Source organism: Dipodomys merriami, unplaced genomic scaffold (genome assembly GCF_024711535.1).
Source record: "Dipodomys merriami isolate MVZ:Mamm:240054 unplaced genomic scaffold, mDipMer1.0.p SCAF_16, whole genome shotgun sequence".
NCBI classification, from domain to species: Eukaryota; Metazoa; Chordata; class Mammalia; order Rodentia; family Heteromyidae; genus Dipodomys; species Dipodomys merriami.
Window position 1 is genome coordinate 8,038,358 of NW_027202937.1, and position 13,292 is coordinate 8,051,649.

General features: G+C 44.0%; 1 protein-coding gene across 3 annotated transcripts in view; it reads right to left on the reverse strand.

The window, feature by feature from the left end:
- Window positions 1-13,292, reverse strand: part of CUNH6orf89 (chromosome unknown C6orf89 homolog) — a 30,536-nt gene that overhangs the window by 13,339 nt on the left and 3,905 nt on the right. For 2 of the 3 annotated variants that reach the window (XM_070023869.1, XM_070023867.1), the window contains exons 1-3: window positions 9,404-9,491; window positions 4,737-4,944; window positions 3,338-3,551 (exon numbers count right to left, since the gene is read on the reverse strand). In XM_070023869.1, coding sequence (XP_069879970.1) covers window positions 3,338-3,551; window positions 4,737-4,925 — 403 coding nt within the window. In that variant the 5' untranslated portion in view covers window positions 4,926-4,944; window positions 9,404-9,491. Of the gene's footprint in view, window positions 1-3,337; window positions 3,552-4,736; window positions 4,945-9,403; window positions 9,492-13,292 lie in introns of those variants that run through there. The other variant, XM_070023868.1, reaches the window with a different exon arrangement.

Here is a 13,292-nt window from a genome sequence, read left to right on the forward strand (position 1 = left end):
GTACACAGCAGCGGCCCTGCCTCTCTCAGCCAGTCCAGGTTTGCGGGCAGATTTCAACCTCTGTGGCACCCCTCTAATACAAGGGGGACTCTCTCCCAATGGGCTCTCCAGGGGCATCCAGGGCCAACGAAAACTCTTCATGCCACTTCTTTCAATAGTAAACTGGGACTGTGATTTTATTTTTCTTTCTGTAATATTTTCAAATGGTCCTTATGAGGGGTCAAGCATAAATCCTTTCAAAATAAAGAACTCTGGGTAATGGACACACAATGTGATTGAAAAGGAGAAAAACTGCATGCGAGAGCCATGGCTATCTTCCCAATTCTCACACTGATTTGGAATCATTTCAATTTGAAATGTCACAAAACAGCTCTTCAGACCAAACCCAGCTTTGCCTGGAAGTCCTGGTGGTGTAATCTCCCACCCTTCCCGGGGAGTTGGGTACAATGAAAAGGAGTGGGTGGGCAGAGAGCTGATCTTCAGGAGGCTTCCTGGTAACCGACAGTTGTTTACAAAAAAAAGTTACTCCAAGGGCTCACCATGCACAGCATAGCACACCCTGAAATTTTCAGTGGTGAGGACCTGTTCACAGATTACTAACCTGGAAAAAAGAATTTTTTTAAAAAGATTTCTTTCTAGGACAAAAGCTTCTGTCTGTAAAAATAACAGGGAAGAAAGAATGGGGGTGGAGGGAAGTAGAGGTGTGGTTCAAGTGATAGAGCTCCAGCCTGGAACAAAAATGCCAATCTGAGTATGCATGAGGCCCTAAGTTCAAGCCCCAGTACCAGCACAAAAGGAAGGAAAGAAGGGGAAGAGAGGGAGGAGAGAGTGTGAAGATGCTCGTTCACCGAGAATAAAGGGCTGTCTGTGTTGGTCAATGCTCTGTTAAGAACAGAGCCTGGCACACAGTAGGGTCTCTCCAAGAAGAAATTATGTAGAATCTCCCTCAACCCTTTTTTTTGAATCTTTAACAATAGGACTAAATGAATGGGAAGAAAAACTAGATGAGCAGCATGAATTCACAGGAATCTCAAAATAAAGCTGAAGTGAATGATCTTAGGTTAGAGGTCCCCATAAAAACCTGCAAAACTCATGACAAAGGCCCCTGGCTCTCACTGGTATGTGCTATTTAATCAGGCTATTCTGCCACGCTTGTGTTGCACAGCGCTTCCTCTAACACCCTGGCTTTTGCCAGGTCCCCTGCATGGAGGGCAGCATGCCAGGAACCCTTTCACACACACAGGAACAGAGGAGACCAAGAGCACATAGTCCTTCTGTCTTCCTGAATCCTCACTTGTAAAACTGTCTCCAGAGGTGAGTCTACTTTCTTTCCAAATGCCATGCAAAGCAGAGTCCCACAGTGGAAAATGGTGCACCCATACCCACATTTACAATAAAACAGCACTTCGTTGCACTGACAACATTAAAGAGCTAAAACCACACTCTCCAATGTTCCCCTTAAGACTGAACACCAGGACTCACTGGATTTCCATCTGAAGGCAAAATACTAATTTGAAGCAGAGTTATCCAGATCGCTGGTGAGACACTGGAGTTTCTTCAACTTTAAAACATGATTTAAAGTAGGAGTAATCAGTCCCTTTATGATCCGAATTTTTTCACCACAGAGCTCATGGAACAAAGAAAGTAAATGCCATCAGCTGGCTCCTGCTGGCTTTATCCCTGGGACAAAGAGCGGAAGCTGCTGAAAGGCAGGGGAGACAGCCAGGAAGGGCTGGAAGAGACAGCATGGCTGGCCTCACTGATAAGGCTCTCTGGCTTTTTCTTCCAGATGCCCCAAACTTTGCTGCCAGAAATGCCACTGTTTTTGATGGTACAGGGATGTGAACTTAGGGCCTTACACTTGCTTGCCTTATTTGCTCTGCTGGTGCTCTACCATTTGAACCATGTCTGTCTCCAACTTTGCTGTTTGCTGGTTATTTTGGAAATGGAATCTAGTGGAATTTTCTGCCTGAGGTGGCTTCAAACTGTGATCCTCGGGCTGGGAAGGTAGCTCAGCGGTAGAATACTTGCCTTGCATGCATGAGGCTCTGGGTTCAATTCCTCAGCACCACATAAGCAGAAAAAGCCGGAAGTGGTGCTGTGGCTCAAGTGGTAGAACACTAGCCTTGAGCTGAAAAGCTGAGGGACAGCACCCAGGCCCAGAGTTCAGGCCCCACGACCAACCAAAAAAAAAAAAAAAAAAGACATTATGATTACAAGAGCTTAGATGAAAGTAACCATTTTTTTTTCCCTGAAAATATACTTTCTCAAAGTTATCATGGCTCCAAAAGGTTCCAGAATAGAGTTATGCAAAACAATTCTATAATCCATTTGTGGTATGAATGTATATGACCCTCCATACGAATAAGCCACCTCAGGGGCTGGTGGGCACTTCCCTAGGATACATAGGCTCAGGGCTCAATCCTCATCATCAAAAAAAGAAAAAAGAAGAACTTTCTTTCAAGTTCCCCAAACAATGTCTCTATTCTTTCTCAAAACGTAAATCTCAAGTCTTATCATGTTATATTATTCTCAAAAGGAAAGGGACTGTCAGATTAGGAATTCCCTGCTATTGATGCACTGTTACTAAATTTAAATGTTCCTTAAATTCAGCTTCCTGGTAAAACTGATACACTTCAGAGAACTAAATTAAGTGAACTGTGGCAGAAAGAGCAGGCTAAAAATGTGGGACACACCTAAAAAACTAGCACAATAGGCTCAGGATTGGTAGAGGATCTAGCTAAAAGTAGCTGCTTTCAGTGCACTGTTAGCTCTACTAACTACCCACCGTGCATAGGGATCAAGGAGAGGAGACAGAAAGAGAGGCAAATCTATGCAAAGGACTTTATCTCCAATGTGTTCTAGAACTAACAGGATTGTATTTGGCTCTATCAGATGGGTTTTTCTGGCAAATGTCTTTATTTTCCTGAGCCTCGATTGCCCTATTTATAAAATATGGATAGTAAAACTCAATCCTAAAGAGTTTTATTTATTTATTTATTTATTTATTGGGTCTGGTCGTGGGGCCTGAACTCTGGGCCTGGGTGCTGTCCCTCAGCCCTTCAGCTGAAGGCTAGCGCTCTACCACTTGAGCCACAGTGCCACTTCCGGCTTTTTTCTTTTTGCTTATGTGGTGCTGAGGAATCGAACCCAGGGCCTCGAGCATGCAAGGCAAGTGCTCTACCACTGAGTCACCTTCCCAGCCCCCTAAAGAGTTTTAATAGGAACTGAATTAAATAAAAAAAATACCAAGAATATGTAGCAATAAATGTTATTCCCTTTCCCACCAAACACTGTGAAGGAAATGATCTCACAGGAAGCAAACACAGCACATTACCTGGAAAGGGTCTGTCTTGATCAATGACTTGTGGAGGAGCCCCTTTATTTTCTGGGATATACTTCTTGGTAATGGGCAAGGACATCAGCCGAATGTGATGGATGAGTGAGCGCCAGGTATGAGCTCCAGAAAGCCCAGGTTCAGGTGTTAATGGGCTGAAAGGCTGAATCACAAGGTAGGCAGAGAGCAAAATGAAGCCCAGAGTTACAAGGACCTACCAGGAAAGATGGTGAATGGATTAGTAAGTGTACTAGCAAACAAAATACCTTAATGACAAGAAAAACAAAACCAGCCCTCTTCCATTCCCAGTGCCTTAAGAACTAATCTGTTTTCAAAATTAAGCCATTTATTTTCACTTCTAAAGGCATTCAAAGTTGAACTTCAAGGTTCACCAAACTTCTGTTACTCAATTGGGGGTTATGGCACCACTTAAAACACACACAGCTGGGCACTGGTGCCTCACGCCTGTAATCCTTGCTACTCAGGAGGCTGAGATATGAGGATCATGGTTCAAAGCCAGACCAGGCAGGAAAGGTTAATCTCCAATTAACCACCAGAAAACTGGAAGTGGCGCTGTGGCTCAACTGGTAAAGTGCTAGTCTTGAGCACAAGGAGGTCAGGGACAATGCAGGCCCAGAGTTCAAACTTCAGGTGTTAGTGGCTCATGTCTGTAATCCTAGCTACTTAGGAGGCTGAGATCTGAGGATTGCCGTTTGAAGCTAGTCATGAGTCTGTGAGACTCATCTCCAATTAACCACCAGAAACTGAAGTAGCGCTGAGGCTAGAGCACTAACTATGAACAAAAGAGCTCAGGAACAGTGCCCTGGCCCTGAATTCAAGTCCTAGCACCAATAAAACACACACTCAGATTAATTCTAAGCACACAGCTTTTACTTATGCTCTGCCTATTAACAACAGTCAGATTTCCTAGTAGTACATGGTAGTAGAGCAAAGGCTGATTTTTTTTTGACTGGGGGTGGGGATGGGGATGGGGATGGGGGGGAGAGGGGGTCATGGGGCTTGAACTCAATGCCTGGGTGATGTCCCTGAGCTCTTCAGCTCAAGGCTAGCGCTCTACCACTTGAGCCACAGTGCCACTTCTGGCTTTTTTTTTTCTGCTTATGTGGTGCTGAGGAATCGAACCCAGGGCCTCAGGCATGCAAGGCAAGCGCTCTACCACTGAGCCATCTTCCCAGCCCTCTTCTGGATTTTTCTGTTTATGTGGTACTGAGAAATCAAATGCAGGGCTTTATGCATGCTTGGCAAGCACGCTACCACTAATCCACATTCCCAGTCCCGCAAAGGCCGATTCATGCACAGAAACCCCAAGGTTCTGTGGTGGGATGTGTCAATAGAAACATTTGGGACGTTACTAGAGTTTGTGCTATAAGTGCTTTACCTTATACACAGCAATCAAAAGAGGATACTGGGGTGGCCCCCGCTGAGGTTCATTCTTTTCCAGCAGCTGTCTGATAAATTTTTCAATGGCTTTCTCAGACATACCACATTGATGGCCTGTCTGTCTCACCAAATCAACAGTCTCTGAAAGTTTGTCATAAATGCTGATTTCATTAGAAGCAAGATCCATGTCTTCCAACACAAAATCCCTGAGAGAGAATACAAATGAAAAGAGAAAGCTGACTTTTTTTTTTTTTTTTGTTCAGTCATGGGGCCTGAACTCTGGGCCTGGGTGCTGTCCCTCAGCTCTTCAGCTCAAGGCTAGTGCTCTACCACTTGAGCCACAGCACCACTTCTGGCTTTTTTCTTTTTTCTTATGTGGTGCTGAGGAATTGAACCCAGGGCCTCTGGCATGCAAGGCAAGCGCTCTACCACTGAGCCACCTTCCCAGCCCAAAAGCTGACTTCTTTAGAGTACTTCCTCTCCAAAGCTACTTCCTTTACAGCAAGGTCTCTCCACCTCCTCAGGGAGAATCAGTTTTGTGTTTTCCCCAGTCGATTGCAAACACAGTGGGTATGTTGCGAGAATATAAAACGGTTTCATGTACAGATTTTGGTCGATCGTGGGGTTTGAACTCTGGGCTTGGGCACTGTCCCTGCACTCTTCAGCTCAAGGCGAGCACTCTACCGCTTGAGCCACAACGCCACTTCCACATGTACAGATTTATTACTATTTATTGTGTGTGTGTTTGAGGTAGTGTTTCACTATGTTGTACAGACTGCTCTCAAACTGAAGAGCTTAAACAATCCTCCTGCCTCAGCCTCCAGAGCAGGTGGGACTACAGCAATGCACCACCATGCCTAACTTATGTGTAAGTTTTTAAATGTCACTTATCTGTGTAACTGTGTACTAGAAACAGTTTATCCACGGGCACTGGCCTCCTGAACACTTTGAGGAGCACTGGTCTGGTTCATAATAAATCCTTGAAGCCGGGCGCTGGTGGCTCACGCCTGTAATCCTAGCTACTCAGGAGGCTGAGATCTGAGGATCTCGGTTCAAAGCCAGCCCGGGCAGGAGAGACCGTGAGACTCCTATCTCCAATAAAACCACCAGAAAACCGGAAGTGGCGCTGTAGCTCAAGTGGTAGAGCGCTCGCCTTGAGCTGAAGAGCTGAGGGACAGCGCCCAGGCCCAGAGTTCAAGCCTAATGACCGACAAAAAAAAAAAAAAAAAAATCCTTGAGATTCTGAAGCACTAATGGCATCCAAAAAGATTTCTAAGGCCAATTAGAGATCTGCTACTGGTCATTTACTCAAAAAAAAAAAAAAAGAGTGGAATGTAGATAATGATACTGACCACTTATTTCCTTGCAATTACACCAGATATCTTTCAACAACCAAAAGGAAAAATTGATCTGGGAAGGTAAGATTTACTGTGAGGAACATGCTGAGAAGCTTTGCTTCTGGCAGAGCAAGAACTTCAGACAATACCAAGCTCTTCACGTGGCCCTTGCAGCCTGTAGGCCCAGAGCCTTCCCACAATTTTAGACAATAAAGGGCATTTTATTTGTATTGTGTATTTAAAGGACCCAAGATCAACATTAATCTTATTATTCAATTTGTGAACTGTAATACTTTTTAGTTAATGAAGATTGACTCACAGTGGCTTCAGATAAAAGATTAAACTTAAGCAGCAGAGTTCTCTCAGCATAATTTGTACAATGAAATTAGATAGGGGCTGGGAAGGTGGCTCAGTGGTAGAGGGTTTGCCTTGCATGCATGAGGCCCTGGGTTCAATTCCTCAGCACCACATAAGCAGAAAGAGCTGGAAGTGGCACTGTGGCTCAAGTGGTATAGCGCTAGCCTTCAGCTGAAGAGCTGAGGGATAGCACCAAGGCCCAGAGTTCAGGCACAAAGACCAACAACAACCAAAAAGAAAAGAAAAGAAAAGAAATTAGATAATAGTTCTTTTCATGAGGAAGAAAAAAGCCTCCTGGGCACTGATGGCTCAGGCCTGTAACCCTAGTGTCTCTGGAGGCTGAGATCTGAGGACTGCAGTTTGAAACCAGTTGAGACAGGAAAGTCCAGGAAACTTTATCTCCAATTGACTACCAAAAAGCTGGAAGTGGATCTGTGGCTCAAGTGGTAGAACACTAGCCTTGAGCAAAAAAAATCTCAGGAACAGTGCCAAGGCCCTGAGTGCAAGCCCGGGCCCCGCACAAGAAAAGAAGACAAAATGTAAGGTTGATATTGTCTTCTACTGGGCTGTTTTGTTTATTTGCTTTGGTAGTACTGGGAGTTGTCCAGCCCTTGTCTCTTTCTTCCCTCCTTCCTGAAGGTCTTTTTATATATTTCATTCTCAAAGTGTTTCTAAACCTTGCTAAGCACTAAGTGGTAGCTGTGTTCAGTAGGAAGATGCTGCCACCTGTAGGGTAGAGATGACAGTCATGTGTCTAGGGCAGAGGCCCTGAACTGTCACACACACACACACACACACACACACACACACACACACACACACACACACACACACACACACACACACACACACACACACACACACACACACACACACACACACACGCACACGAGAATGCCTCCTATCCCAGCAGATCACTCCCCAGAACTCCTTTTGCTCTTACTCAGTGTTTTATTTTGTTTTTAAAGACTGCATGGTCCTCACTTCAGGGTTCAAATAAAATTTAGAACCTTCATTTCAGGTTCAGAATTTGATGAAAATTCTCTTAAAAAAATATGTATCCTTGGTAAAGGGTGTATGTAGTTCAGTGGTAGAGCCCTTCTTACAGATGTCCTGGGTTCAATACCTAGTACAAAGAAAATAAGAAAGGAAGGAAGGAAGGAAGAGAGGGAGGGAGGGAGGGAGGAAGGGAAGAAGGCAGAGAGGGAGGGAAGGTAAAAAAAGAAAAGGAAGGAAAGAAAAAGGAAGGAAGGAAGTGGGGAGGGAGGGAGAGAAAGGAAAGGAAAAGGAAAGGGAAAGGAGCTGGGAAGGTGGCTCAGTAGTAGAGTGCTTGTCTTGCATGTATGAGGCACTGGGTTGGATTCCTCAGCACCACATAAGCAGAAAAAGTCAGAAGTGGCACTGTGGCTCTAGTGGTAGAGCGCTAGCCTTGAGCTGAAGTGCTGAGGGACAGCACCCAGACCCAGAGTTCAGGCCCCACGACCGAAAAAAAAAATAATAATAATAAAAAGAAAAGAAAGGAGGGAGGGAGGGAAGAAGGGAGGGAGGGAGGGAGGGAAAGAAAGAGGAAAGGAAAAAAGAAAAATGACAGCTATACAATGGGAGAAAAAATTTGTAAATCATGGGCTGGGAAGGTGGCTCAGTGGTAGAGCTCTTGCCTGCATGCATGAGGCCCTGGGTTCGATTCCTCAGCACCACATAAGCAAAAAGAAAAAAGCTGGAAGTGGCGCTGTGGCTCAAGTGGTAGAGCGCTAGCCTTGAGCTGAAAAGAGCTGAGGGACAGCGCCCAAGCCCAGAGTTCAGGCCCCAGGACCGGACCCCTCCACACACACACAAAAATTGCAAATCATATATCTGATAAGGGCAAGATATTCAGAATACATGAATAATTCTTAAAAATCAGTAAGAAGACAACCCAACCCCACGCAATACTGCCTGTCATTCCACCATTAAACATAGTGCTTCTGTCTAGTGAGAGCAGGTGTAAACATTTATTAAAGGCTCTCTAGGTAAATCTACTGTACAGCAGAGCCAAAAACCAGTGACCTATTTATAGAGATATAAAGAGGAGCAAAAATCTCACAACCTTTCTTCTTTCTTTCTTTCTTTCCTTCCTTCCTTCCTTCCTTCTTTCCTTCCTTCCTTCCTTCCTTCCTTCCTTCCTTCTCTCTCTCTCTCTCTCTCTCTCTCTCTCTCTCTCTCTCTCTCTCTCTCTCTCTCTCTCTCTCTCTCTCCCCCATACTGGGGATTAAACTCAGGGTCTCATGCACTCAACTAGGCACTACTTGTTCACAGCTGGCACTCCAATACTTGAGCTTTCCGATGGTTAGTTGGAGATTAGTTTCATGGACTTTTCTGCTTTGAACTTCAGGCATGAGCCACCTGTGCCCAGTCTGTGGCCTGAAGGAACATCACTGTGTGCAAGTGCAGTCAGAGATGTGCAACAATGCATATTCTTGTTACCCCTAAGTGATTCCTGCAAGAAGGGCAGAATGATAACTCATTATAATATTTCTCACAAAGCAGGGCACAGTGGCTCATGCTTCTAATCCTAGCTACTCAGCAGGCTAAGATCTGAAGATCACGGTTCAAAGCCAGCTTGGACAGGAAAGTCTGTGAGACTCTTATCTCCAGTGTGCTGTGGCTCAAAGTAGTAGAGCATTAGCCTTGAGCACAAAAGCTCAGGGAAAGCACCCAGGCCATGAGTTCAAGCCCCGTGACTGACTGCTCCCCTCCCCACAAAATCTCACAAATTGCTTTTGCAACCAGAGACATCATTTTCCTGTGGAAACTGGAGAACTTTTAGGGATAGAGATAATCTTTTGGCATACTACAAATTGAATGTAATGTTAATTATATAACAACAACAACAAAAAGCTTGCCCCCTTTAAAAAAAATCAACCATAAAGTCATGGCTAAGCATCAAGCATGAAGGGTACTAAGGGGGACGTCTTGAGGGTGAACCATTTACCTCCAGAAAGAAGGTCCAACTCGGGCAGAAGTAAGCTTGGTCACAGGAAATTCGGAAGAGTGAGCACGATTCTAACAGTAGTTTAAACCTGCAAAAACACAGGCAGGATTACCAGTGGGATTATTAAATTCAAGGCACCACACACAGCCTGGACATCCAGGATAACATGGGGCATACGTTTCAAGATACCCAGTAGATGCCGAAACCACAAGACAGTACTGAACGTAGGTGTAACATGCTTTCCCCATAACACCCATAATTATGATAAAATGGAATTCCTAAATTAAGCACAGTAACAGCATACTAATCAATAATAAAACTGTTGAATATAGTCCGTGTGTTCTTTTCCCTGTGATGGTGAGATGGTAAATGCCCACGAGACACTGTGGGGTGAATGATGGAGGGACATTACACCATTAGCCACGAGTCTGGGATGGGATGCTGCTTGAACATGAGCATCGAAGTGTTGTGACAATCATTAATATAGATAGCTATTAAGTGTCTAAAGGGTTAGTAGTGTTACTAATACACTCCCAGAACCACTGGAGTCACAATGATAGACACAAAGATAAAGAATTGTCTCAGCAAGGCATCAGACAAAACTCTGGCAAGCAGGCACACACAGCAGGCAGACTGCTCCATTATGTATCCCTAACACAGCAGGCCCTGCCCCTCTGCTCAGATTGGTTGAGCTCTGGCTTATAACCTGCTGATTGGCTAGTTTGAATAAAATAAACTGTATTTACATAAGATGTCTTTGAAATAAAATTATCAGTACACAAATAATCTCAACATATACCTGCACCCCCTTCTATTTCTTAAACAATCTGAGATGTGTTCTTAAGTCCATTTTGAAAGGAAATCAGTTTAAGACAAATCTTACATTTCAAAAGATCCTCCTTTATCCCAAAGGTTTTCCTCTTTTCCCTACCAAGAACTAAGCAACCAGGCACAAGAAAAAACTTTCAGGAAACACATTTTGGTTTAAAAAAAAAAAAAAGAGGGCTGGGAAGTTGGCTCAGTGGTAGAGCGCTTGCCCTGCATGCCTGAGGTCCTGGGTTCGATTCCTCAGCACTACATAAGCAAAAAGAAAAAAGTCGGAAGTGGCACTGTGGCTCAAGTGGTAGAGCGCTAGCCTTGAGCTGAAGAGCTGAGGGACAGCGCCCAGGCCCAGAGTTCAGGCCCCAGGACTGGACCCAAAAAAAAAAAAAAAAAAAAAAAAAAAAGATAGTTTTTCTCACAATAGCCAGAGATATACACAGCTGGACACACTGAACAAGGATGGTAGGTGTCAGGTCAGCATGAGATTTCATCATACTACTCAGAATGGCACATGACACACACTGCTGATGAAAAGCATGCTCCAGCCAGGTGCTAATGGCTCATGCCTATAATCCTAGCCACTCAGGAGGCTGAGATCTAAAGATCACAGTTCAAAGTCAGCAGGGGCAGGAAAGTCCATGAGACTCTGATCTCCAATTAACCACCAGAGAACCGGAAGTGGTGCTGTGGCTCAAGTGGCAGAACACTTGCCTTGAACTGAATTGCTGAGGGACAGCACCCAGGCTTAGAGTTCAAGCCCCACAACCAACAAAATAAATAAATAAATAAATAAATAAAAATAAATAAAAACCATGCTCTACTGATGAGACACTGCTTTAGAATACTTCTTCCCAACGATGTGTTACTTTGCTTTTCACAAGCATTTGGTGATGTCTAAAGATATGTTTGACTTGCAACTGGAGGGGTCCTGGCATCTAATGGGCAAAGACTAAACATGTGCAGGGCAGCTCTCACAACAAACCTGTCTTGTTCAAAATGTTTAAAGAGCTGAAGTGGAGAAAGTCAGCTTTTTAGGAGAGGTCTATGGGAGGTGAGCCAGGGAGCTGCTTCACCTCTGAAAGAGCACTTCAGGAATGGGGACTGGCAGCTCCCCAAGTCTTTAGTCTGTCTACAAGGGAACAGCTCAAGACAGTGCTAATACAATGAACCCTGACAGAAATGTTTGTCTAAAGGTAGACACTGGTGGCTCACATCTGTAATTCTAGATACTCAGAAAGCTGAGATGTGAGGATCATGGTTCAAAGTCAGATAGGAAAGTCTGTAAGATTGTTATTGCCAATTTACCACTAAAAAGCCAAAGTGGACCTGTAGTTCAAAAGTGTTAGAGCACTAGCCTTGAGCATAAAAACCCAGGAACACTGCCCAGGCTTTGAGTTCAAACTCAGAACTAGCACCAAAAATCAAAAAGTACAATCAAGGGAATTTTTTTTACTTAACCATCATTTGAATCAAAGGGTCCTCTTTCTAGACATCTTTGCCATAAGACTTCTTCACTGTCTGAAAATATGCCCCTTCCTAATTCAGAGAGAAAACAGCCATCAAATGGATGCGTTCTCAAGTCTGTATTTTCTCTAAAAATTTCAAACTTCTAGGGCTGGGAAGGTGGCTCAGTGGTAAAGTGTTTGCCTTGCATACATGAGGCCCTGGGTTCAATTCCTTAGCACCACATAAGCAGAAAAAGCTGGAAGTGTAGAGCGCTAGTCTTGAGCTGAAGAGCTGAGCGACAGCGCCCAGGCCCAGAGTTCAGGCCCCATGACTGACCAAAAAAAAAAAAAATTCAAACTTCTAGAAAAAGTAAGTATGATGGACATTTATGTATCTTTCACTTAGATTCATCAAATGTTAACATTTGTCCATACCTACTTTCTCAGTTTTTAGGAGAACTCAAAAGTTAGTTGCAACACATCATGAAATCACTTTTAAATATTTCAGCATACATCTCCAAATAAGGACATTTTCTATTAATTATGAGCATTATCATTACCATTAAAATTAAGAACTCTATTGCCTAATACTCAGCCCATAGTCAAATTTCCCATTATAAATGTGAGTGCACACACATGTACAGACATATACAAAATATACATTTTAAAATATCCAAGCTCCACAAAAGTGGGAACTCCAAGATTTAACTAAAGACCATATACTGCATTTGGCTATTGTCCTTTTTTTTTTTTTTTTTTGGTCTGGCCTCGGCCCTGTCCCTCAGCTCTTCAGCTCAAGGGGAAAGCTCTACCACTTAAGCCACAGCACCACTTCTGACTTTTTCTGCTTATGTGGTGCTGAGGGCCTCAAGGCATGCAAGGCAAGCACTCAACCACTGAGCCACCTTCCCCGCCCTGGCTATTCTCTTTTGTCTACTCAATATAGCTGTCCCAGCTTTATGTACTTGTTTACCTTGGCCTTTTATAATTTGACATATTTGAAGCAGATGTCTCCACATTTCCAAACTTGCCTCTATCTGCTCCCATTGCCACTTTTCCCATTGCCACTTTTCTCATATGAGGAACTAGTCATCCTTCCCCTTTAGGTTTCCAGCGCTCTGCCCCCTCTAGCTCTCATCAGACAAGGTGAGGCAAGCACCTCACTTGCTGCCTGACCCGTCTGCCCTCCCAAAGGTCACCAATGGCTTTCCCAATGCCAGGTGCACAGGACACTTCACTTTTTACCCTATCTGATTCCTCGGCAGCAGCTGCCCATCTTCCCAAGTGTTCTCAAACCCTGGCAGGTCTGTCCTGTTCTCCTGCCAGAGACTAGCTTTCAGCATAGTTGTCCTTGACCTTCTCATTTCCTCCATGGTTTTAACCACAGGCTGTTAATGATTCCCAAATCTCTTCAGTCTAGAGTTCTCTCAAGGGTTTGAAATCCATCTATTATATAACTACTTAACAGACACTTAGACCCAAAGTTCCCATAGTTTCATTCCTATTTATAATAATTAAACTTTTCCCCCTTCAATCCATTTTTCTTATTATGCTCCTTAAAAGGAGAAAAGGGGTCAGATGCTGGTGGCAAATGCCTGTAATCCTAGTTACTTAGGAGGCTG